Source organism: Delphinapterus leucas, chromosome 15, assembly GCF_059928025.1.
Source record: "Delphinapterus leucas isolate spDelLeu-1000000601 "Yukka" chromosome 15, BTC_Dleu_Yukka2, whole genome shotgun sequence".
NCBI classification, from domain to species: domain Eukaryota; kingdom Metazoa; phylum Chordata; class Mammalia; order Artiodactyla; family Monodontidae; genus Delphinapterus; species Delphinapterus leucas.
The window spans coordinates 23,184,856-23,212,824 of NC_143143.1; the positions used below are offsets into that span (position 1 = coordinate 23,184,856).

Genomic DNA, 27,969 nt, shown 5'->3' on the forward strand with positions numbered 1-27,969 from the left:
TTGGGGGTAGGAGGGGGATTGTGTGTGGTTGTTCATGGGACAGTGACATCTGACAGAAAAAAAGATCTTCATCTCCAGAATGGGTCCTTGTTTTCAGCTCAGTATGAGTAATAAAGAGTTCCCAGTCAATGTACATAATAAACAAGAGCAAAGGGTGGCCACTGGAAAAGGGAGAGGCTGTTCTCACACTGCCTTGTAGATTATCAAATGTAATATCTCCTCGATAAGAGGTAAAAATGAGGACCATTGGACTATGCTCACGTTAGATGACCAGGCAGCAGCAGTGGTTGGATTCTTAACGCTGTGCAAGTTCGCAGCTTGGTGTGAGCTTCAACCTTAGCATTCTCTCCCATTCGATCCGGCTAAGACATTTCCAGCTCCAGTGAACTTTTGCTCTCTGAAAAGTCCAACTCATGCAAAATCAAATGCCGGGGGGCTAATGTTACAGGTTACATATTAAATAGTGGGATATACCTTTCATGGGTCTTGTAATTGTAAAAAATTATCATATTACAATATTAATGTCTTGGCCACATACTTTTCAAAAGTCCTTTCTTTGGTAAATAAAAAAGATCAAATGAGATTTCTTTTAAGATGAAAAGTTTATTTTGCCTTTTGCCTAGAAGCAAAACTAGTGAAAATTAAAATTAAAGTATAAAAATAAATATAATTTACATTCATGGACATTCCACTCAAAGAAAAAATAACAAAAATAATATATATAAATAAAAATCCATTAAAAGCACAAAACAATGTCTGGCACTTTTATGAGAAAAAGCTGTGAACATTAAAAAAATTTATAAAACACACAAGCTTTTATCCTTAAAAAAAAAACTCAAGTTTTGCATCCTTAATCTAAAACTAGTTTTATCTCTGAAACATACTATTTGTTGTAGCCAATTTGCATTACTGTACACAAAACTTTTAGCATCTATCTTTCATACTGGAAAGACCCACAAGATCTGAGTAAGCTGTATCCTGAGTTTTCAGAATGATAAAGCACAATTTATCATATTAAGATAATTTTGATACACTTTGCCCACAAATATAAATTGGTACCTCAGACATTTTTGACTGTGTTCTATTTCTAATTTTCTGATTCACTCATTAAATAAATGATACATCTCAATAAAGAAAATCAAGTTTACACCCAGAGTAGATTACTATTTTCTGTCTACAGCTAGATGTAAAAGTTAAATTTTAAATGGAACGGAAAATCGAAGAAAACAATCTTTATCTCGACATTCTTAAGAGAATATTAAGAATATATATATAGTCTGCATTTTCAAAATACCAGTATCTTTTTAAAATTTAAGTTAGAAAGATTAAATGTACACATAAATGTTCCCAATTTTATGTGAGAAGCACAAAGCCCTTTTGGAGATGGCATGATAAATTAACAGTAACATTCTTTTTCATAAAATCATGTTCCCTTGGTAACACTTTTTGGTTTATATTTTAAATGATTATGTAAGTGATGAAAAACCTTAAACATTAGTGCCTCTTATGTAATGCAGACTTTAAACTAGACAGTATTATTATCCCATTTGAAAATCTGAATTTATCATATTGTATAGCCCTTTATTCTCCCCTAAATCCAGCATGCTAAAAAAAGCAGACTATGAAGAAATAGACTAAATAGAAAATGTAACTGCATGCAACACGTTATTCTATTTTAAAGAAATAGATGTAATAATGCATTCATTCCTAAGCGCTACTACATTTAAGAACGTTGTGCTATCTTCCCCAAATTTGTTATACCCTCCACAGAAAGATTTTATAATTTAATAGAAACGTTTCTAATAGTACTAGGGTAACATACATTATTAACATACATTAAGCCTAACATTTCTGTGAGACAACTAGTTGCTGAGAGGAATGTGTACCTATGACCAAAATGGTGATGCCCAGCTACTCCTGTGGTGAATTTTTGGTGGACCACAATCAACAGGCAAGTGTTCTATGTGGTTACACCGTAAGTCCAAGAATATGAGAGATTAATCAGAGTTTTCAAAGTACAAAACCGGGGAAAAACATTCTTCTGCAATAATTTCCCCTCAAACAGAACAGTATCTAGTTTATCAAATTCAGCAATCAGTGTGCAGAGATTAATGAAATTTGTATTTCAGAACTTATTTATAAGTTATCACACCTTTTCAATATTTTATAGAAATAAACGCAAATGTCCTTTAAGTTTACAAAAAGGTTCTCGGCGGACACCTGAGTAATAAAACAAACTTATGTTTGTGCAGGTTAAGGACAGAAATGAGCCAATTACTAAACGCTAATTTGTCTTCACCTGAAACTGATATTAAGAGGAAAATTCGGTGGGGGGGATGGGACTAGCCAGACTGACCAAAATATCCAGATGATTTTTCAGCCCTTTGGCATCACTTTGCCTGTGTAAACAGAGTCCAGAGTTAAATAAAAGGTCGTGAGCAGGGGAAATAATATGGATCCTAACCCTTCCCCCCTTTTTTATCCTAATGAATGTTGTCTTCTTAAGTTGTCGCAACATTTGGCTGCTTTCTTTGGATTTTTCCTGCATATACTCCTAAAAATAGAGCAAAACTATTATTATTTCTCAATGTTAGTTTTTCTGTAATGATACCATTTAATGAGTGCTCACTATGTACCAAGCACTGAGCTAAGCAAAACACATTATATTTAATCCTTATGTAAAATAATCACGAGGTCAAAATTGTTACTACTATTTTAACAATAATAAAACTGAGACATAGGAGAGTAAGTCACCTGTGTAAGTAACAGAGCTAGAAGTAGAAACTCTGAGAACCCAATTCTACCTGATTCATTGTTTTACTTAACCATTTTGCATTACTACCTCCTACTCTGCTTTAATTAGCAATTTCTGAATTTCACTGTAAACTCTTAAGTCAAGCACAAGACATCAAATGAATGTTTTAAAACATATATGAGATCAGAGACTGCAATTTAGTTTCTAAAAACTATAAACAACTTTAATTGCTTTGCAGCAAACTTTAACGCCTTAGAATTGTACTTCAGTCTAAGAATATGATAGTCTATCAACATAAAAATGAGTTTTCTATAAAATGCTTAATAAAAGGTTTGTCCTCCATGTAGGTCATATCAAAGCATAATTTCAAATTTGTTTGAAACATAATCCAGGCCATTAAAAATTTAAGGAGGAAAGAATAATCTTTTCAAAAGCAACTATGGATCCCTGTGTTGAGATTCATAGTAGAATTTTAGTCATAAGCCAAATTTTCAGTTTATGTAAAAGGATAAAATTCTTTAGTCTTTTTCAATTGTCTAAATATGCACTCATGTATAAATAAATCTTTAGGAAAAATTAGGAAATAATTTTTGTACTTGTTTAGATACATATTAATTATACATGTTAATTCAAGGGTTAAGTACATTTTTATTAATAATTACGTTGCAATGCAATTAAACCACAATAGTTCTAGATACTAAACTTCATTGTACACATTAACTGCAATGACTTCCTATTCCTCCTTTATACTGTTGCGTATTACTGAATAGAAACAGTAGTTGCTATTTTACTTATAGATTCACAGGTGACAAATAGTGGAGATGAAATGCATGAGAAAAGAATATGGAGAGTAGTCACTCGGGCAATAGACAACATTAGGCAAAGCAATACTAATTCCTCAATGATTTGCCAACTAGCTAGGATTTATTACAATATATAACACTAACATGAGAAAAAATGGAAAATGTCTTAAAATTCCATGTAACTTCACAAGCAACAGGTTTGATGTTTGGTCTGAGTTCTTCCAAATGGTTATCTTTCAAACCAGCTGATTCTACCTCTGGAATAAGCGGGATTTTCAGCTCTGTAATCCCCTTTAAAACAACTCCATTGACTGTCACTCACAGTGAATTCCAAAAGATGACCTTTTAAATTATCCTCTATATATTCAACATTATGAATTAAATTCACTATATATACATGCAAAAGGTGAGCAATCAATTCAAAGTTGTGATCAATATCTTGTTCCCTCTTTGAACTTAGGTGAATAACATGAAAAAATTTATGTTGCTTATTCCCTCCTAATTTGGAGAAAATTACTTAGCAATAAAAGCTCTAAAATATGACTAATGGTGTATTAATGAGAAGACTAGAATTGATTAAAGATTTAATTTTAATTGCCTGGTGATTAGGTTTCTTTTAAATGTTTAGAAATCAGTCTAGTTAAAGCAAAGCATTTTGCAAGTATTTTTAACGGATCACATAATTTTTGGTGAGTTATCACAGTGTCTTAACAAAGACACCTAAAAAATATTAAAACATTAGCTTAAGGGTTTTGCATTAGCTCAACACTGAATTTGTCTTTTTGCCACCATAAATAGGATTTTAAAATACACTTTTTGGCTTAGCCCTTAAATAATTCTCAAATAATGAACATAAAGAGAAATTTAGCTCAAGCTTCTTATTGAGCAAAAGATTAAGACTTCACCCCCTCCCATTTGGCATATTCACATGTGACCTTGTGGTCAGAGAGCAATTCTTCCCCTTATGTGCAGATACAAATATTCCTGGGTGATACACTTTCCCAAAGCTGAATAGACATGCACAGATTTAGACATCAGATCATTATATTTTACTCATTTATAAAAACTTTTCTGAGTTAAGCATGTATAATTCTACAAAGTTTTCAGATTAAAAAATACATAGTGTCTCCATGGAATTTACAGAAATCAAGATTGCAACCACAGTTTCACTAAGATCTCCTGACTGCCGCAAAATACTAATACAAATGATCACTAGTAGGAATGACGGTGAATATGCCAAAATTATGGTGGCAAGGAAAGACACTCTATCCCGCTGGTATGGCCTGGGTCATGGGGCAGCTTGTGCACATCTTTCTATTGAATGGGTTTCAGGAATTCGTTTGCTACACACCTGAAACAGGCGCTCTGTTAGGCACTCTGCTCTGTGAAGACTTCTGTCTATTTTGCACAACCCCCTTCACTGATGTCTTAGGGGTTCTAATTGAATATAAAAAAATTAATAAGTCACTTGCGTTAAGTTCTAAATGTTCAACATTCAAAAAAAAGCAACCATACTGCATCAACCGTTCAAAGCACAATAAGCTTGAAAAGAATTAAGTCTCATGCATGTGCACAGTAAAGAAACTATACCTTTCCCTTCGTCAGGAGACTATAACCATGACTTATGCTTTGTTGGAGAAACACTTTGGTGATGTTGAACTTACTATGTGGATGTTTACATTATTTAATGAGCAAAATGGTATGAAATGAAAAGTAAAAACACGCCAACATAAGATGATAATTAAAATTTAATACACAACAGTACATCAAAGGGTTATCCTTGAACAAAACGTTAAAAGCTCTTCCTAATACGATAAAAAGATCACATTTGAAAATAGTTATCCTTTATATTAAAAGCTAATCCCTCTCAAAGCTAATCTTGATTTGAATATTTTTAAATACCCATGTGTGTTGAATTCTTACCCTTGTCTACTCAGTAGCCTATGAACAGGTGCATTCTGTCCTTGATTTGGCTGAAGGACTCTGTTGACAAGGTAAATAAAAAATTAATTCAATAGGATAAATTCAGTTTTTCCCCCACTTTCTTTCAACAGATGAAAGAAACAGTGAGGCAGAAGTCAACGATGCAATGATTTGGCCTATACATTATCACAATGCAAAACAAATTGATTAAAGTGTATTAATATAGTGCTTATTTGCTCACCAAGAGAACAAACCTCGGTTTTTTTATCAGGAAAGAGATGTCTAACACAAGTATTAATCCTTGTGCTTTTAGATAATTTATTTATGTACTTTACAGAAGGAATTTTTCCTTTCAAACATCTGAGAAACAAAACATCACTCTTGTAAGAGCAGAAAACATGTCAGAAACATTAAGCTAGCTTTCTAAGGTTTTTAAGTAAGTATCAAAGACCCCTTGGACTGCAGACTGAACGCAGGACATATGGGGCTCAAATTTCCATCAGAGATAGCGTGTCCTACAGAAAGCTCCAGGAACATCTGGTCTGGCACATGACCATGTATATGACCAGGTGTTACTATGGATTCTGACTCTGTGACCCTCCACCCCAACAGGGAGAGATTTACTGATGTAAAGTAGAACAAAGCCAACAAAAAACAAGCTTGGGATTTATAAGATTTTCTTTTCCTTAAAAGTTAAAAAATAGCCTCTTACTGAGACTAAGTGATTTTTCTCACCTTGTTTCAGAAGGATTTTGCTTAACCAAAAATTTCTTATTTGGCATTCCCATTTCTGCAGCTCTAACACAATATAAAAATAAGGACACACAAATAATGTATTTAGAAAGGGGGAAAACACATGATTACAAATGTGATACAGGATGACAGAAACAAATCATCATTTCAAAGTTGGTGCACTACTGAAAGACCTGTAATAAGCATACTAAAGACGTATTTCAAGAAAGAAGAGTTTTAATAGGATAGCTTCAGAATATTATTTGCATTAAGTTTTTCCTGCTATGAAGTCTTTAGGATATTTGAAAAAGAATATATTTAAAAGATACAAAATTAACACTGAATATAAGGATTAAGTATTTTTAAGATTACTTGATTAGCTATCAATTACATAAGTTGAATGTTGACCAATTTATTAATTAATACATTTATCTAAAGATAAAATCAAATTTTACCACCTGATTTTAATAAAACTATATAAAGGGATTTCTATCACCTCAGCTGCAGAAGTGTTAACAATTCTTTATTTCTAATTTGAATATACAAACCAACAGTTGCTTAAAATTAATTGGCTTGATAATAATTAAATTAGAATATGACAAGACATGAAAAAGACTTACTTCATGTACTTCTTCCTATCAAGAGACTTCTGTGTTGCAGCTGAAAGAGCCACTCGTGGACTTTTCATTTTATCCTTTAAAATACAAAAGTAACATAAAGTTCTAGTGGTACCAGTAATACCACTAAAGTATAGTATTGAATGATCTCAAATTGCATGGAAAAGCTTCTCTTACTGGCATTTTGAACTTTAATTTAGTCTTTACAATTGAAGCAGTCTAATTTTTTAATTAAATAATTAAAATTATTTTTCCCAATGAAATGGTATAAATTTGGCTTTTCTTTTGCCAACCACACTAAGATCACTGATTCAAACCACAGATCTCCAACACTCTGATATACAGTTGACCCTTGAACAACACAGATTTGAACTGCACAGGTGACTTACATGCAGGTTTTTTTTCAACAAATATATTGGAAAATTTTTTGGAGATTTATGACTTTAAAAAACCACAGATGAACCACATAACCTAGAAATATGAAAAAAAAAATTATGTCATGAATGCATAAAATATATGTATATACTAGTCTATCCTTACATAAGCATAAGGTGAGTGATATTTAATATAAAATTAATGTGTTAGTTTCCTTACTGTTTTATAACTGCTTTCAAAGAGTTACATTACCATTCAGTATGCAGGCCTCTCGCTCTTTCTCTCTCTCGCTGCCTCCCTCTCCCTCTCTCAACTACAGCCTATCATCACAGGTATGTGGGGTTTTTTTTAATGTAACACTGTTTCCAGTACTGTATTATGAATATGACAACACTGTATGCCATGATTATAACAATTTATTCCTTAGTGTACAGGCTAGGCTACTGTGAAGCAATCATATTGATTACACTAGGTTCCCATCAATCAAACATATTGCTGCTTCCTCATTATCAATGCATGAATTGTTACAACTGTAAATAAATGTGAACTTGTTTTTCACATTATCTTTTCATTTTTTTATCTTTTCATTTTTGATGTCTAATGTTAGTAATACATATAACATCTACAGTGTTTTGTATCATATAAGACAATATTGATGTAGGTACTTAACAGACATGATTCATCTTATAAACAGACAACATAAATTATGGTATTGATAAATACAGTACAGTACTATAAATGTATTTTCTTTATGATTTTCTTAATATTTTCTTTTCTCTAACTTATTTTATTTTAAGGATACAGTATATAATACATATAACATATAAAATATGTGTTAACTGACTGTTTATGTTATTGGTAAGACTTCTGGTCAACAGTAGACTATTAGTAGTTAAGTTGTTGGGGAGTCAGAAGTTATACTGAGATTTCTGACTGTGGGCCACCCCTAAGCCTCCACGTTGTTCAAGGATCAACTGTTTTTCAAATTAATTTGGAGCCTCTTTTCTAACTCTGATTTCCAAAAGAGGTAAATGTACATGACAGTTTCAAGGAAATTCAATCAGGAGCAGCGGACAGTTTTTTATGAGTCATCCAAGTAATATTCAACACTTAACTCAAAAATCTAATCCCAAAAACAGTATGTAATTCTTGCCAATTTCTTTTAAATTTGTCTACAGATTTAAATATTATTGGTAATCCTGGGAACTACCTGTTTTAAGAATTGTAGGATGGGGGCTTCCCTGGTGGTGCAGTGGTTGGGAGTTCGCCTGCCAATGCGGGGGACGTGGGTTTGGGCCCTGGTCCGGGAGGATCCCATGTGCCGCGGAGCAACTAGGCCCGTGCGGAGCAACGGCTGAGCCTGCGCTCTGGAGCCCGTAAGCCACAACTACTGAAGCCCACACGCCTAGAGCCTGTGCTCCGCAACAAGAGAAGCCCCGCAATGAGAAGCCCGTGCACCACAACAAAGAGTAGCCCCCACTCGCCACAACTAGAGAAAGCCTGTGCACAGCAATGAAGACCCAACTCAGCCAGAAATAAATAAATATTAAAGAAAAAAAAAGAATTGTAGGATGGTGCTAAAGTCAATAAAGAATGATATTTAGTATCAATTACACCAAACCCAGAAGAACCTCAATGTGAAGTAATTATAGATAGATGAATCAATCGATTGATCTGCCCCTGGTTCCTATTAATATTTGGTCTTTGACCCCAGTTCCTGACACAAAGCTCCTAAAACCCTTTTAATCAAATCTCCTGAGTGATAGGAGCATCTTTTGTTCTAATGCTTGATCTTTGACTTCGGTTCCTAACACTGAGCTCCGAAATCCCTTGAAATTTCCCAGGTGATAGAAGCAATTTTTTTGAACCCAGGCCCCGACAGTGAAAGCACCGAGCCTTAACCACTGGACAGCCAGGGAAATTCCCCAAAGTATCTTTTGTTCTAATAAGACAACTTTTGGTGGGCTCTGAATGAGGGCTAGTCACCAGAAAGACCAAGCACGATTACAACCTTGAAACTTTCAGCCTCACCCCCTATCCTGTGGGGACAGGACAGAGGCTAGAGATTGAGTCAATAATCAATCATGCCTACGTGATGAAGCCTCCATAAAAACCCTAAAATACACATCCACATGCTGGGAAGGTGGCACACACTCTCCACAGGACAGAAGCTCCTGTTCTCAGGACCCTTCCACACCTCGCCCTATGCATCTCTCTATCTGGCTGTTCATCTGTATCTGTTACTGTATCCTTTATTATATAATAAACCATTAAATGTAAGCAAATGTTTCCCCGAGTTCTGTGAACCATTCTAGAAAAATTTTCAAACCCGAGGAGGGAGCCATGGGAACCCCATTTTATGGCTAGTTAGTCAGAAGCAACATAATTATTAATAAAATATACTTAACCCTTGAATTAACATGTATAATTAATATGTATCTAAACAAGTACAAAAGTTCTTTCCTATTTTTTCCTAAAGATTTATTTAATGAGATTGGCATCTGAAGTGGAGGCAGTCTCATAAGACTGCCTCCTTGACACGTAGGATCTGATACTAACTCCAGGTAGATAGTATCAGAACTGAATTGAATTGTAGGACACCCAGCTGGTGTCAGAGATCTGGTGTGGGGGGGAAAACCCACACATTTGGTAACAGAAATAATTTGTGAGTGTAAAAGAAATAGAGATTTTTTTTCACTCACTAGTTTAAGAGTCATGTAACATACCATTTGCCGGAGCATTTTCTCTTTGCGAACTTCTCGATCATGATGTAGAATAGACATTCTTTCAGCTGCATCCATTACAAAGAATATGTCATGAATACCATACAGGGCAGCTCGCAACTAAGTTCAAAAGAAGAAAATATTATACCCATTTAAAAAGATGAGGTTAGAGGTCAGTAGTGTTACGTATGCTCTTATTTAGAGAAAAAGGTTAAAGTTTTCATTGAAACCTACTTTCAGTGGTTCAGTAAAGGTAGAGAAATAAAACATTTCCATTTCCTAAGAGCCTTGAGGATACATGCATTACCTGAGCTAACACTCTTTCCTGAAGAGAAGCATCTTGTGCTGAAACAACACCTCTCTTTAACGGTGCTTCCAACTGAAAACTTCTTATGAATTCCATAGTATCCTGAAAGAAATGCTCCTTCATTTTTCTAGAAAGATTTCATGATCACTGGAGTTTCCTTTTGTTCTTTTTCTCAGTCAAAACGAAATGAAGAACACAAAACTATTACATCAGAAGTCAAACAGCACTCACTTTAAAGTGAGACCAAAAAAATGCACAAATTACTTCGTTTACATATTTTAAAAAATTATCTGAATGAGATTAATCAATTTCTAAAACAGCCTATATTATGTGGCTAAAAAATGTTTGATCTGCCTAAGTTCTGAACTAATTTGTCAACTCAGCTGTCACAACACTGATAGAAACTGAGACAGAAATGTAATACAATTTACACAATCCTCTTACTTTTACAGTTTGTCGAAGTTGTTTCAGTTTATCTGTCTGCATGAGCCTACGAGTAAGAAATCCTTTTGCTACTGCAGTTACTTTGTTAAATTTTGCTTGTACTTCTGCACTGAAAACCTAAAAGAAATAAGATAGACACAACATTTTAATAATCTGAGCATTATACTCAAGACTGTTTATCTTAATCTATTACAATGAACTAAATTCTTCTATATGTGTTTACTCTGTGTAGTTTAATCTTTAATAAAAGCTAAGCTTTTGATGTATTGCAAAATATTTATGCCTCATTTGTACAACCTAAGATAACATAGCTCTTTAGAAAAGATACAGACAGACGTGCATGCATGTATCTTTAAGTTTGCCCACCTGAGACCATTTAGTTTTGGCCCTTCCAAAAGGTCTTGTTACTGAGAGTTTGGTCAAGCCACTAGTTGATGATCCCCAGAGGTAGAATGGTACTTCACTTGCAGAACCAAAGCTGTGTTGTAGGGCAGAACTTGTGAAACCTTGAGAAATATACATAAAGTATTATACTTGATTTCAAATACTTAGAATACACAGAACATCCAAATAAACATGACACTCATCAAGAATAACAACTCTGAAACTGATCCATAGCAGACTTAAAATATTTATGGACTTTAAGCATATGCACCAGATGGATCTTTTCAACACAAACAGCATCTCAGGATAATTGAAGATGTGAAGATAAGCTCTTATTGGGACTGGGTAATTAGATGTAATTCAAGATCACTCAGGAGATAGCAAACTGTGTTATCACTTGAAGAATATCACCTGCTACTTGAATGAACAAAGACCAGGCTCTGAGTCAAATTTCCTGATATTTTCCTTGCTAAGGTGGCTTTTCTCGTGAACCTGCTCATTGGTCTTTGATCTGCTGCTATCATTTCATTTTTCACCAGTTTCTAAGAAGCTGGCAAATAGCATGGGTTGGATGTGGAATGACTTATAGAAAGGAGGTACAATTTTAAAGTGTGCCAAATAAAATATCTTACTATAGGATAATTTTTTCAAATGGAAAAGGATTTTTTTAATATTTACCAGAACTATTTGAATTTGAAGAATGGAGTGAGCCCACTTGAGACAGCATTGTTTCTAGTAAACCAGAGTCACTTATCTTTCTCCATTCTAAGTCCACAGCATTGCTAGTGTCCAATTCAGAGGCTTCCGCTGTAATCACCTGCTTCTCTTTTAACATTTTCTCCCGTTCTTCTATTTCCTGTAGATTAACAGTTTATTATAATATGGTAGCTCTTTTAATTACATCTCCAAATAGTATTTTAGGCTCAGCTAAAAGTATGTATGATTATCAGCAAATTATTTATTTCAGGTTCTCCTCCCTCAAATAAAATTGACAATTTATTTAATTGATTTTGAAATGTGATAATCTTAAAACAAGTGTCCTTCCTCTTATGATATACTCTTACAGAATGCATATTTCAGCATCTACTTACAAAATACCTTTTAAAAATATTACAGATTTTGAATCAAGGATTCAATTAAGTATCCTTTTGATAAATTATGCATTTATTTTTAGATAAGGATCAAAATATTTTAATTCACATTTTGGCAATAAAAATACTCTCCATGACATGGGGAGGGGGAAGGGGAAGCTGGGACAAAGTGAGAGAGTGGCATGGACATATATACACTACCAAATGTAAAACCAATAGCTAGTGGGAAGCAGCCGCATGGCACAGGGAGATCAGCTCGGTGCTTTGTGACCACCTAGAGGGGTGGGATAGGGAGGGTGGGAGGGAGGGAGACGCAAGAGGGAAGAGATATGGGGATATGTGTATATGTATAGCAGATTCACTTTGTTATAAAGCAGAAACTAACACACCATTGTAAAGCAATTATACTCCAATAAAGATGTTAAAAAAAAAATTGATAATTCCAAAGTCACTTTTTTTTAAAATCCAAACAAAAAAGTACTCTCCATGTATGAAAATCAATAACCCCCTTAGATTAAGATATACAAGGGTAACAATTGTAAGTATCCTATACATGACCAAAACTCCACTCACCAGCCCTATATCCCTACATTTTAATTCCTCACCTTTTGCAGTCTCTCCTGTTCCCTTTCCTGCTCAGCTATGAGTAACGATAACTGCTGGGCGTGCTGCTCTTCTAGTCTCTTCCGCATTTCTTCGAAAGCTATCATCTTGCTTTTTAATATCTCCTCACCTTCTGAAAAGAAACATGTGCCCTCAAATTTAGAAAATTTAGTAATATCTGATGTTTTATAACATCAATTTAAATTACGCTTCTGACCAGAGAGTATTCCTGGATCTGACCCAGTACAATCAAGATACAGCCAGGTCCCCACTTTGAATCACATTCTCTTTTGCCCTCCTCTCATTTCATGCTACTAAAGGTCTGTATCTCATCACCCTAACCCACTCGTTCGACAGATCCCATCATGATCTGAACTGATGAAGCCAAGACTACGTGTTCCATCCAATTCTCTTTACTCCAATTAACTTCACAATGTGGTTCTCATGTGCATCTCACCTCCATTTATTTTCTTCACTCCTGTCCTTCTCCAGGGTCTCTGGTATTGTAGCTTCTACTTTTGCTTTGTTTTACTTTTTTAAAATAAATGTTGCTTTGACAGTATAAAGCTACTCAGCTTGAGGCTCCAAAAAAGACTGGATATTAAAATTCTAGATATTTTAATTACTAACTAAAAAATTTATTAAATCAGTATGACTATGCAACTTACTGAATAGAAAGTGGTGTGACACTTTGAAATGTTGAAATATCAAGTATTACACAGATGTAGCACATAGATATTTAGGAATCCATTATAATTCAACTAAATTCAAAGAATCCTTCTTTCTAAATACAGTCAATGATTTTCATTGAAGATAAGCACATTATATTTGTCCTACCTGCCATGGTATTCTGATAATTTGTTCCTAAATACATTTTATTCAGCTACAACAATATGCAGTTGTTCACGTGCAATTTTTTTATAGGCGGGGGAGGGGGGCTGGAAAAGCAGTTGAATTGTAACGTTCAGCAAGAAAGGAAAAAGGCCCTCCACTCGACCACTCAGCCAACAACTGGAGTCCATTCAGCTCTACCTTAAAAACTTTATAAATGAGTGCCTGTCCAGGGGATCCCTCTCTGGGAGGTGTGCCCGAGGCAGGCAGCCAAGCTACGGGCAGCTCTCGGTACGATGCACTGCCGCCCTTGCCCACTCTGATAGCAAGCCGGCTGCCTCCATGCCTGGCCTCATCTCACACGCAGCGGCCTTCCTCTTGTGAAAGCACTGCCAGAACTGCCACTTGGTCAGTCTGTGTCCTTTAGGTATTCACCAAGACAGCTTCTAGCCTGCTACGTCATCTACTTGGAGAAGCCAAGCTGGCTCCTCAGATATCGACTGTTTTTATTAGAGTGCTTATAAAGTCGCACAGGTGTTACGTAGTCTGCCCCAACCCAACCCTATTTTTCCTATAAACCTTGTTACTTTTAGTGTGCAATTTTACAGAATACGAAGTTTTTTTCAGGAGGATGCATATCACATTAGAGTTGAAATGTCTGTGTCTAAAAACATAATTTACTTGATTTATATGTCTTCCACATCAGTAATGAAGAATTATGAGCCATGACAACAAAGTAAGGAGTAATAAAGAAGACATGTTTTAACAAGTTACTGTTAATATAACACTAGATGCAACAGAAATTTGAAATAATTTTCATTAATAAAGACACCACTCTTGAAACACTACTCACAGAGCCTTATTTGTGATATCTTCTCTAATAATTTAGTGTTAAAGTGTTTACTAAAGGGCCAACTACATGAAGATCTCATTACAAATGAAAGCGCAAACTGATGAAAATATTAGAAACCACAGTCCAAAAGGAAGACATCATAGCAATATACTGGATTAAAATTATGAGTGATGTTTCATGCAAGAACTTTTTCCTCCAGTCATTAACAATATTCTCTATAATACCAAGTGGATTGTGAAAGATTCATAATCTAAATAGGAAAATCCTTTAAGAAAGCCTATCAAATGGCAGTAAACTGTAGCTAGTGATGCTCTCTGATAAATGAACAGATGAAGACAATTATAATTATTCTGCAATTATTATTATTATGACAATTATTAATTATCAATTAAAGGTATTAAATAGAGATGCCACCTGCTTGGCAGATATTAAACACTTCGAAGCTTTCTTACCTTTTGAACTACTTTCTAATATTTTATTCTTGTTGATGTAGACAGACCCCTTAGAGTATCTTTTTTCTGGCAAATGTTGCCTTTCCTGTTCAGCTATTCCAGTTGTTATGACATAAGGCCAGTTTTCTTTTTGCAAATTATCAATATCTAAATCAAGTCTCCGTTTAACTTTCTCAAAACTGTTATCCAAAAATTGTTCATTTCCACAGGACGCTGTAGGGGTGTCCATATGCTGGCTGGTATTCTGGTTTTGCATCAGTAAAGGAGATGGGTTTTTTACGTCGTAAGACCTATTCAGTCCCATTTGGAAATTGCAGTTTTTCTCTAACACATTGGCTGACTTGAGTCCACTCACAGTTCCAAAGTTTTGACTCACTATACATTGACTGGTGGCATATGGCTCATGCAATCTTTCCACTGCAGTACATGTACTGTCCATTTTCTGTGGTCCTCTCCCATCAGATGTTAACTGACCTTCCATGATAGCAAGTCCATGAATAACTTTATTTTCTAATTGACTTCCTGAAGACTGACATACCTGATTTGATTTACCTAAAACCATTTCCTGTATGGCTTCAGATGTATTTTTACTGACATAAACCTTGCTTGAACAAACTCCTGCTAAATCAATTGGTAACTCTGGCACAGTTTCAGGTACATTTGTTTTTTCATCAGTTTCTTGAACAACTAAGTCTACTGCCTGTTCTTTTCCTTTAGGACTTAATTCACAAGCATTTATTGGGTTATTTATAAGTATATGACATGCTGATGATGGCCTAGAACACCTTCGATGCATTTTAGGACTTAGGCTTGGCTCTGGGCTAGGTAATTTGGCATATGAACCAGTAAGACTTTTGATAACATTATTTTCAGTAACAAAAGTGGGAATGCGTTTAAAATCAGAATCAGGCTCTAAAACAGTAGAATGGCCAGTTGGTATAGGTATGTCCACTTTAGAAAAGCTACCTAAAATGGATGTATTCACGCTGCTTGCTTGAGTGGAAGCACCTTGGAGAAGAACATTTGATTTATTAAGGCTTGGTTTGTCAGGAATAACTGAACCACAGTGCTTGCCCATCAACTGGGCCTTCTCCTTTTCACAGTCAGTCACTTTAACAGCATCATTTTCTTTGTCTGAATAACTCTCATTAACACTCCTCTTTGCACTACTTCTCAGACTGTGTCTAGATTGCTCTCTTTCTATATATTCCTTTGACTTTTTCATCAGCTTCTGAAGACTCATTATGTAGGGATCGGGAGTAACTTCCCCCAGAAGTGATGGCTCTTGTTCTTCATTTGTTGGAAAGAGACCACCAGAAATAAGCGGCTCTTGTGCAGCTGCTGAGGAGGTCTTTAGAGAAGCTTCGTTTTCGGCGTGGCTAATATTTGAACTATCACATTGCTTCAGATAACTGAATTCTTCTGAGTCCCTAGCTAAGTCTACCCCATTAGATTTAAATTGGTCCTCAGTATTCAATGGCAAAATTCCAGTTATCTTTTCAAACTTTGCTAAAGTAGAGTGTTCAGTAGGGCTTGGCAAGATATTTGGAAGTGTAGCAGGAACATTCAAGTTTCTGACTTCTGAATTAGAGTAAACTGTTTCAGTCTCCCACTGATCAAAATCACAGGCATTAGGTGCTTTTCTAACCTGAAAAAGGAAATTTAAAAATTATTATTTCCAGGAATTCCCTGGTGGTCCATTGGTTAGGATTCCGTGCTTCCATTGCACGGGGCACAGGTTCGATCCCTGCTTGGGGAACTAATTTCACATGCCGTGTGGCTCAGCCAAAAAATAAATAAATAAACAAATAAAAATAAATTTAAGAAATAAAAAGTAATATTTCCTGACTACACAAAAAGCCTTTGATTTCATTGTTTTCTAAAGTGAAACTGAAACTGAAGATTCAGAGTTCTAATATTTGAAAACACAAATAAAAACTCAGATGACCTTTTCTATGGTATTCTATATCACATGGAGCTCAAATTACTATAAAAAGCATCTACTGGTCATCCTGGCCTATTTATTAACAGATTAAAAGAGAATTCCCTCACGGTCCAGTGGTTAAGACTCCGCACTTCCACTGCAGGGGGGGCGGGTTCAGTCCCTGGTCGGGGAACTAAGATCCCACATGTCGCCAGGTGCGGCCAAAAAGAAAGAAAGAAAGAAAGAGGGGCTTCCCTGGTGGCGCAGTGGTTAAGAGTCAGCCTGCCGATGCAGGGGACATGGGTTTGTGCGCCGGTCCGGGGGGATCCCGCATGCCGTGGAGCGGCTGGGCCCGTGAGCCGTGGCCGCTGAGCCTGCGCGTCCGGAGCCTGTGCTCTGCAACGGGAGAGGCCACAACAGTGAGAGGCCCGCGTACCGCAAAAAAAAAAAAAAAAAAAAAAAGAAAGAAAGAAAAGAAAAAAAGTCACTTATCTAATCTGATACAAATATGAACATATGTGCATATATATACACATATATATTCATATACTCATGTGCAATTTAATCTTGGAATAGAAGCATTTTCCTCAACTTTCTTCTGGTTATATGTTATAACATCACCAACTGCTCCTCCTATGAGAACTGTCATCTAGGGATAATAATGTGTAAGATAAATAGCAAGTAATTAAATTTCTTACATAGATGATTCCTCTTTAACAAGAACTAACTTGCCCAGGACACTGATTAAGCAAAAAAATAATTCAGTACCAAGACTCCTGCCTCCCATACACTTACTCCAAATTTTAACTAAAATCCTTCTATATGATGAGACAAATTTGTGGTAAATGAAAGGTCAGCCATCGAGCTTAATACTTAAAAATTAAGAAAAACTTCAACTTAAAACCTGATTAAGGCAAATTTCAATTTGATTAGCTGGATGATCATTTAAAACAGCAAGCTGGGGGCTTCCTTGGTGGCGCAGCGGTTGAGAATCTGCCTGCCAATGCAGGGGACACGGGTTCGAGCCCTGGTCTGGGAGGATCCCACATGCCGCGGAGCTCCGCAACAGGAGAGGCCGCAACAGTGAGAGGCCCGCGCACCGCGATGAAGAGTGGCCCTCGCTCGCCACACCTAGAGAAAGCCCTCGCACAGAAACGAAGACCCAACACAGCCAAAAATAAATAAATAAATTTATAAAAAATAAAAAAATAAAATAAAACAGCAACCTGTTAATGAGTTTTTGAACAAGCAAAATAAGTTAAAAATTTAATAAAGATGAAAACAATTGTATACACAAAAGATCCAACAGAAAACAATAAAATTACATTTTGTATCTAAATAACTCGACTTTGCAAAAGAACAAAAAGTGAACTAGGATGTTTTCTAAACATTATACAAGCATATATGAAACTGGCAGAAATCATTATCATATTATCATATGAATACACTCCAGAATCCTGAATTTTAAAAGATTTTTAGGTTGCTTTGTGTGTGTTTTTTTTCTTAGGCAATATGGCACTCCTATTTTACCTTACAAATCCCAAGACATGTAATGATTTCCAGGTACTACGCAATAAACAGTACAACAAGATCTACTTGGTCACAACCTCACGATCGAAATAAAACAAAAGGGATACATACTCATGACACATGTTCGCAGGTTTAAATAAAATAAATTATTTCCTCAAAATAGCTAAACATTTCATATTTGTGATATTCAGCAGCCATGCTTTTTATACATCACTAAAAAAGCCTTTGGTTAGACAATTTAAATAACAACAACAACAAAATCTATCAGAATCATAGGTTTTACAGGTAAAACAGACCTTAGAAATCTATTTGTATTATATAAAATTTCTCTATCTGAATAATTAATTCATTACTCTATAGTTCAACATCGTACACGTTCTATTAAGCAGAGAAAGTCTTTAAACTCAACAATAAACTCATTAGCAGTATATTTGATATATTCCCTCAGTGGACCAAGAATGATATGCCATTTTTGTTCCAATAATAGGAAATATCTAATAAATTAAAAACCCACCTTTATTGTGCTACTCACTACATTTTATAAACTCAATATGAGCAGTAATTATACTTTACAAATTAAAATCTACTACCCACAGAGAAATGAAGGTAGTAGTTAGAGGGAAATATCCTAAGGGTCATTGTACATAAATCATCTAGTATGAATTACACAAACCACAAACCCCTAGGATTATAAAAAAAATTAAAAGATGTAACCAGCGAAACAGGGTTATATAAGGCAGAAATTATTTGTTTTATCTAATTCACTGTTTTTAGTATGAAATGATCCAGACCTTAAAACACATTGTTTATACAAATTTAAATTAAATAAAAATCATTGCAAAGGTATAGATGTGTTGTTTAAAAAGTTTCAATTTGTATCTAAGATGCATCTAGGCAATTCTATTATCTAATCTAAATTGCATTTGTGTATCTAAGAGCAGAATTTTCACCAGAAAAAAAAATGGGGGACAGTTATTTACTTTAGCAGAGAATGAGAATAAGGTCATTGAGCCAATAGTCTGATTAGTTCAGAGGTAAACTACAATGGCCAATTCTATCATTTTGTCACTGAGAATTCAATGTTTTTAGAGTCATAAGACATAGACAACAAGCAATTATACTCAGTGTATGGGTCCATTGTCTAAGTACTCTCTGATTCAAGTACTGAGCACCACTAACAAGCAAGTGAATTTTCTTTGGAGTAACTGAAATGGAATATCACAAATTATGAAGATTCTCAAGCTTAGCAGTATATTGGTAATTAACTACTAAGGCAAATTTATTTCTGAAAAATTATCATCAATGCTTAATTCATGATTTCTTAATTATAATTTAAAAGAGCTTAAATTACACACCTGAACATTTTCAAGAATCTCCTGGACACGTGTCAGTAAAGCTCTATTCCTGTTAACCTGCTTTCTTCCTTCTACATCAAGTGCTTTCTGCTTTTCTTGTTGCATTTCCCTTCTTTTCTCAATATTAAGCTGAAAAACATCATAAATATGTAATTATTTCTCATAAATGTAAAAATATCATAAAATCAGGTAGTTTTGAACCAGAATGATTAAAAATGTGTGCAACAGGTAAAACTATCTATAGGGAAAGAAATCTGAACAGTGGTTGGGGGTGATGACTGGGATGGAGCATATGAAATTTTTCTGTGGTGATGAAAATGTTGTGTGGGTGTGAGTTATAAATGGATGCCATATATCAGAACTCATGGGACTGCTTTTTTTGCTTTTTTTTTTTTGGTCACACTGTGTGGCATATGTGATCTTAGTTCCCTGACCAGGGATTGAACCCATGCCCCGTGAATTGGGAGCACGGAGTCTTAACCATTAGGCCACCAGGGAAGTCCCCAGCGTTCATGGAACTTTAACACTTAAGATCTGTGCATTTTACTGTAAGTAATTATTCTCAATTGAAAAAAAAAGTTGAAAGAAAAAAAAACTGTTCACTTATCAAATGCTCTGAAATGAAAGATAAAATTAACCCTATTGACTACTGTTTTGATTTTCATTTGGTAATGTCTTACTTCACTGGTTCAGTTAGATTCTTTAGTTTCTAATCCTCTAATCAGTATACGTTTCACCTCTTTGCTACCTCAAAAAAATGTCCAAAGGTTTAATGATAAAAGAAACAGATAATGTTTTATTTGCCTACAAAATCAGAACACATATTTGGTTCCACTTCATTGTAACCTCCAATAAAAATGTAATGTACTGAAAAAATTGAAGGCGTCCAAGCATTATTTTTTTTTTTTGTGGATTTAAGTCTTTATTATTAAGTCCTGGGAAGTTTAGTCACTATGTTAAGGAGTCAAGACTTATTTTAGATTTATGCAAATAGAAAACATGTCATAAAAAATTATTTCAAAGTTGCAGTATTTGACTATCAAATACAACCTAAAATCATGGATTAAGGTCCATAAGCATTAGATTTTGTTTATAAATAAGTAACTGATAAAGTCGTAGACCTTACACAACAAGGCCCAGACATTTTGGCCTATATTAAACTAATCAAGCAATATGTCATCAAGTAGCTGATAAAAATGTTTTAAAATCTTTTCTTACATGGTACCAAAGAATCATTCCAGTTTACTTGCTAATCAAAAAGAGAAAAGAAAATGTATACCTTTAGAGTCATATGGCAGTCACCACTGTAGAAGCAAGTGTTCAAACTACACATTACTAATAAACAAACAACTACACATTATGTAACTTCTGACTTAATTTAATATGAAGTACATGGCATCATCTCCAAAGAATTCTTGCTAAAAATGTTTAACCTGACTCTAACCAAACTATTAGGCTAATTTCCAGTTTATAGGAACTACAGGGACTAGAGGGTAAGTTAAATGTCACTATGAGGAAACAATTAGACAAATCCAAAATATAAGGCATTCTGTAAGATCTCTTTAAAAATTTACTATCATAAAGAACAATTTTTTAAAGAAATTAAGGAACTGTTCTATGTCCAAGACATTAAAAAACATAACAAGTGAATGCTATTTGTGAACTCTGACTGGATCCAGACAATAAAAAAGTTATAAAAGACATTTTCAGCACAAATAGAGAAATCTGAATATAAATAGAATATTAGATGCTATTAAAATTATTATTAATTTTCATAAAGTGTGATATGATATTGGAGTTTTATGTAGGAGAGTATCCTTTTTTTAGAAACTGTATACCAAAATATTTAGCGGAGAAGTGTCATGTATCTGTAATTTTCAAATGGCTCAGCAATAAAACAAAAAAAGTTTTAAATAAAGCAAATAACGCAATAAAGTGAAGACAGCAAAAATGTTAAAAATTGTTGAATCTAAATGGTAGATATGTGGGTAGTCACTGAACTATCCTTTCAACTTTTCTGTATGGTTGAAAATTTCATTACAAAAAGTTGACAGAAAATATTGACCTTTTAAATCCTGCTATACAAAAAAGATATAAATTTAAAACTCTCAAAAAAAAAAAAATGTAAAACTCTCTTTCAGTAATATTTTCTGATTTGAAATAATGTCACATACATTTATAAAATATTCAATCAGTATCAAAGGGAAACACGATGAAAAGTGCATCTTCCCTCTCATCTGATATTCCCTCACTCCTCCCCAGAGAAAGAAGATAACAGTCTTATTTAAAAACCCAAATAGTTAGCATATATTAAGTGCCTACTATGATCTAGGTAGTGTTCTAAGCATTTTAAATGTATTAGTTCGTTTTCCTCAAAACAGCCCAATGAGGTAGGCACTATTTTTTAGCCTCATTTAACAGATAAAGAAAATGGACCTCCAAGTTCACACAGCAGGTAAGTGGCAGAGCAATAATCTGAATCCAGGCCAGAAGGATCCAGAGCCAGGCTTTAACTACTACTCTATACTGCCTCTGAGAGCATGCTGTGTCCAGTGATTTACAGCAGCTTGTGAAGATCCTTCCATGCCCACACATTAAGATCTACTGTGCTCATTTTAACGAGTCTATAAAGTGGACCAGTTAGTTAAACTAGTCCAGTACTAATGGACATTTAGGTTGTTTATCAATCTTTTGCTCTTTTAAACAATGCTCCTATAACCTTACACATACTTCTTCAGGCACATGGATGAGTATAATTGTAAGATATTCTCCAAAATGGAATTGCTGAGTCAAAGGTTATACACACTTTTAAATTCTGATAAACACTACCAAACTGCTCATCAAAAAATAAAATCAACCGATTCTCTCAGCAAAAGTGCATTTTAAGTGCCTCCTCCCCACAAGCTAAGAAATACTAGGTCCTGGTGGCACAGTGGTTGAGAGTCTGCCTGCCGATGCAGGGGACACGGGTTCGAGCCCTGGTCTGGGAAGATCCCACGTGCCGCGGAGCAACTAGGCCCGTGAGCCACAACTACTGAGCATGCGCGTCTGGAGCCTGTGCTCCGCAACGGTGAGAGGCCCGCGCACCATGATGAAGAGTGGCCCCCGCTTGCCACAACTAGAGAAAGCCCTTGCACAGGAACGAAGATGCAACACAGCAAAAATAAATTAATTAATTAATAAACTCCTACCCCCCCCCCAAAAAAAAGAAATACTAGGTCCTATCAGATCGCTGCCAATCAAATATGTTAAAAAAAAAAAAGCAAAAAACAAAAAAAACCAACCGCTAACTCATTTGCATTTCTTTACTTATGAAAAGGGTCAGGCATCTTTTTGATATTTATAAGCCAGCCTTTCTTTTGTTTTTCTGTGAACTACCTTAGTGGTTCACTATAGAAAAAAAGATTATTTAAAATCAAAAACATTTACCAGTGGAGAAAGCACAGCCACTCCATGGAAGCGAATAAGTGAGATGCTTTCAGACTGGACAGGTAGAAAGCTCTCTGTGGATAGTGATGCTTCTTGGATTCTGGCAAGAATTTTCTCACAGAACTTCTCATACTCTTCCATCTTCCCACAATCACACTACAAGAGAGAAAAAAAGCCATTTTTAATGTGCTGACAAAAATAGATCTTAATTTATTTGGCAAATTTGTAGGGCATTGAAATATTCCTAGAATTCACAATTCCTAGAACTGGCTTTCCCAGAATTGTTTCACTGATCAGGAGCTAATTCTTGGGTATAGGAAAGCACCTCAAGACCCTGCCCAGTCAAGCCTTGCTTCATATAATAAATATTTCTGAAGATTTGTACATAATCAATCTTTAAATGTGATTAGTTTAGAAAAGTACTAAGAACTCAGCAATGAAACCTTCTGAAAGGAAACAAAGTTCTATACAACCTAACTAACTTCAGTTGTAAAACATAATATTATCTTTTCTTCAGGAGGACTTATCTACACATCACAAGGAAAACTAAATAGGACTTCCCTGGTGGCAAAGTGATTAAGAATCCGTCTGCCAATGCAGGGGACACAGGTTCGAGCCCTGGTCCGGGAAGATCCCACATGCCGCGGATCAACTAAGCCCATACGCCACAACTATTGAGCCTGTGCTCTAGAGCCCGCAAGCCACAACTACTGAGCCTGAGTGCCTAGAGCCTGTGCTCTGCAACAAGAGGAAGCCACCACAATGAAAAGCCTGCTCACCCAACGAAGAGTAGCCCCCGCTCGCCACAGCTAGAGAAAGCCTGCACGCGGCAACAAAGACCCAACGCAGTCAAAATAAATAAATAATAAAGAAATCTAAGCACAAAAATGTGTACCACGGTTTATTAAAAAAAAAAAAAAAACCTAAATAATACAAAGGTTGGAATGCTTTTGTAGCCAAAAAAAGAGACAAAAGGGCTAGTTAAATAAAAACTGGTATTTACTTTCAAAAGTTCTTTTTTCTATCATGGAGTCCAAAGTCTATTACTTGCATATCTTAAGAATATAATTTGACTCCATGATAACTGAGCAACTCAGTCGGAAGTGGAAAACAGAATCTACTGGCTCTCGTATTAATTCACTTTACTGTTAAAAAGTGGAACCATCACCAAACCACTTAAAATAATCAGTCCAGTAATTTCACAATTTCTGGGAACCTGTGATGGTGGCTATGAAAATACAAGGTAAAAGGAAGGATTAGATACCAAATTCATTCATGTAGCAAGTGTTAAATATTTGATTGCCTGTTTCCATAGCATTATGTCTGGCATTGTTTCCTTTAAATAAACAAGGGAAAGGGAAAGGGAAAGAGGGATATCACTGGACACATAACCAACAACGATATGATCTGTGAAAAAAGAAAAACTAATACAATAATGCTTCTTTAAGTGTTCATTTTAAAACAATTAATTAACAAATAAAAAAAGAGAGAGGGAAGGGAAATTCAATTCATGACGTGGGATATGCAAACATGAAACAAGATACAATACGATACTGCCCTAAGCCTCAAGGTACTTAAAAATTTAGTGCGCTAACGTATCAGGGACAAATAATATCACAGTTAGAAATGAAGAAAAATCATATTCAAAATTATGATTAGATTATGAAAAAAGATATATTGTTACTTTTGACCAACTCGTAGTCTTATTAATAGCAAGACTTCTTCCTACCATCCCATCAATTCTAATTATTTCTACATTCATTTATGCAAACTGAGAGTTTAATTTCAAAGAAATGGTTCTCTAGAGTGTAAATGAGATTATTTTGCAAACTTATATTCATAAGACAAGCAAAAGTAAAAAACAAAACATAACACCTTAACTGCATGATAACCATAGCAAGGCCTCCTTTTTTAATCTAGACTTCAACCCACATTATGATATCTTAACAATCAAAATAGGCATAAGCTAAGATATGAGAAATTCGAATGACCCCATTTCTACTAAAATACTTCAAAAGATTTTTTAACACAACCCATGCATCCAGCATTACAAGAAACCAAAACAGATTACTCATACAATTAATGTAATATACTTCCAATGGACACACAAGCAAAGAATGGAAGGTCTGGGAAATTTAAGGAAATAAAATATCTTTATGGCAAAAGTTTTATATTTCTTTCAACAACATCATATAAAAAATATGTCTCATTGCTTCAGGAAGTTAAATTCACATCCCTTAAACAGTATATGTTTGTCATACATATTGCAGACATACAGCAATATATTATTATTACAGCATAACTTATAGCCTATAATAAGGTATTAAACATCCAAATACAAGTCTAATATGATGATTATGGAAATTACCAAGTGACCCTAGAGCATGACTGGATCACTCTCATCCTTTAGTCTCAGCTTGGAGGTCTCCTCTTCTGAGGCCGTCCCTGATTATCCCAACTAAATTAACCCTGTGTCATTCACTACCACACTACCCTGCTGTTTCCCAATTTTCATAGCACTTACCACTATCTGAAATTATCTTGTTTATTTCCTTGGTTTTTGTCTTTCTTCCTCCACCAAAATGTAAGCTCCATAAGCACAGGTACCTTCTCAGTCTTGCTCACCACTGAATCCCCATTACATAGGACAGTGTCTGTACACAGTAGGCACTTCATAAAAATATTGAATAAATAAATTAGGATAATTAGCTCAAACAATAATGTAAACCAGAAAAAAGAATACAGTGGACTACACAGCAAAGAAGCTAGCAAGGAAGAATGGAATTTTGAGAATGACTGTTTCAGAGATGACCCTTTTCTCAGAGAAACTGGTACCTCTAAACTGCAAAGGCAACCATTTAAAAAGCGAGTGTCTGTATCTTATATGAATAAGCAAGAGGGCACTTCACTTCTCATGCCACAATTACCCCTGTCAGCAGGGTTTTATTTTAAGGGAGCCTTGACTACAAGGCCACTCCAGCCACAAATCTGCTGCCCCATACTTTATCAGCAGGCATTACTGGTCCACTTGAATTAATAATTTGTTGGCTGCATCAAGTTCAGACATGCCCTGTCTTCTCCATTTAGACGATGATCCTTCTCCAAATAAGCCTCTTTGCAAACTCCATAGACTAATGATTCTGCTACCTATTCCTCACCAGTGCTCTATCAGAAATGTCACTGAAGGGAATGGTAAAAGTAACACAGAACACATCTTGCCTTGTTGTCAGTTGTTAGCTGGTTGTTTACCCATCGGTCATCCTAAAAACAAACTTCCTGTAGAGGCAATAAAGGGGAAGGTTCTTATTCAGGCACACACACTAGCTGTATGTTCTTGGCAATTCGCTTACCATCTCTGTCTCAGTTTCCTCATTTGTAAAACAGGGATAATCAAGAGTATGTATCTCAAAGAGATTCTGTGAGGGTTCATTAGTATACTGTAGGACATGCAGAAAGCATCAATAAATAGGAGCGACTTTTATTTCGAAGAGGATGATGATGACTATGATTTTTTTTACTAGTTTATGAACTCCTGGAGGGTAGCGACAGTTCTTGGTTCCTGGTAAGATTCAATTTAACTTAAAAAAGTAAAAAGGGGGACAACAGCTTCCTCATTTTGCTGTGTCCAGACCCCTCCCCATCAATCAATCTCTAGGTGCCTGCCATTTGCCTAAACTGGGGGGTAGGGAACTGGGATTATAACCAGATAGAAGCAAAGGGTGGGAAACACCCAGTAGCATCATGGGTAATAAAGAGAATTTCCTTTTTTTCTTCATGCTTCTGCCCCCAGAGAATCGCAAAGTCAGAGTAAACAGCGCTCCTAGGGTCTTTGCTTGGTGGTAACTGCCGTTCAGAAACGGCCAGGGCACACCCTGGGGATGCTCCCCTCGCCAGAAAAAAAAAGGCCCAACCACTTTTATCAACAGGAGGTGGTTCCTCGGGTCTGGCCCGAGTTTATTTACTGGGGACCCTCTGTCCTCACCCTAGCGCCCCAAGCCCACCTCCCCCAACTCCTCTGATAAGGCTCCATCCCGAACACCCACCAGACGGTGCCAGCATCTGAGCATCACCTCCGCGCCCGGTGCCGCCGGCCCCCGGGATATCCGCCTCCGCCCACCCGGAGCCTTCCCAGAGGCTCGAGGCCCAAGAGCCCGGCACCTTCGCTCGGGTTCCGTGCAGAGCCCGCCCTCAGATAGCGCGCCAATTCCGCCCGCCCTGCGGCCTCGCAGCCGGACCCGCTGAGTCAAGGCCCCTCTCACGCACACACCTGTTCTCCCACGGCCACGGCAGCTTTCCTCCCCTCGCTCCGGGCCTTGGCAGGAAACAAACTGCTCAATTGGTACTGACTGAGAGCAGCTCCATCCACCGCCGCCTCCTCCTCCTCCTCCCCGCCATATTACGGTGCTCAGGCGGCAACGCGGGCTCCTGGCAACCGCCGCCGCCGCCGCTGCCGCCGCCGTCCGGACTCCACCTCTTAGGGCCGGCACTTCCGGTGGTTGCTTCCGGGCCGTTGGACCGGTTGGGCCTCCAGAAAACTACAATCCCCGAGGTGCTTTGCGCGCCTGGGTACGCGTCCAGGCCCACCGATGGAGGGCGTTGTACTTGAGGGAGGCGCGGTGCAAGCTGGGAGGCGTAGTCTTCACTGCAGGCTCGCAAATCTTATTTCATTAAGAACGCTCCTCAGGTCTGAAGGCCTCTGAAATATTCCTTGAAACTATTTTTCACTTACCGGTATAGAGGTAACTTCTTTCTGTATAATCGTTGTAATACATACAACGGTCACCAAATTTTTTTTCTCTGTCAATAAAAAATTACTGAATCCTAGATGCAAACTCTAA

General features: G+C 36.2%; 1 protein-coding gene across 6 annotated transcripts; it reads right to left on the bottom strand.

Annotated features, from left to right (window-relative positions):
• Positions 1-583: 583 nt before the first annotated feature.
• Positions 584-27,606, bottom strand: CCP110 (centriolar coiled-coil protein 110). Of its 6 annotated transcripts, none has more exons than XM_089896071.1 (16): positions 27,399-27,605; positions 25,656-25,801; positions 23,132-23,287; positions 19,703-19,831; positions 14,894-16,541; positions 12,760-12,887; positions 11,742-11,919; positions 11,046-11,185; positions 10,680-10,796; positions 10,236-10,337; positions 9,932-10,048; positions 6,834-6,907; positions 6,217-6,279; positions 5,482-5,541; positions 4,910-4,995; positions 584-2,554 (listed from the first exon to the last, which is right to left on the bottom strand). In XM_089896071.1, the coding sequence occupies exons 3-16, from the start codon at positions 23,270-23,272 to the stop codon at positions 2,502-2,504; spliced, it is 3,036 nt and encodes a 1,011-aa protein (XP_089752197.1). In that variant the 5' UTR covers positions 23,273-23,287; positions 25,656-25,801; positions 27,399-27,605; the 3' UTR covers positions 584-2,501. The 6 variants fall into 6 exon arrangements, with proteins under 6 accessions (XP_089752197.1, XP_022407923.2, XP_089752198.1 ...); XM_022552215.3 differs by having other exon boundaries at positions 12,760-12,890; positions 27,399-27,604; XM_089896072.1 differs by lacking the exon at positions 10,236-10,337 and having other exon boundaries at positions 12,760-12,890; positions 27,399-27,606.
• Between the last annotated feature and the right edge of the window lie 363 nt (positions 27,607-27,969).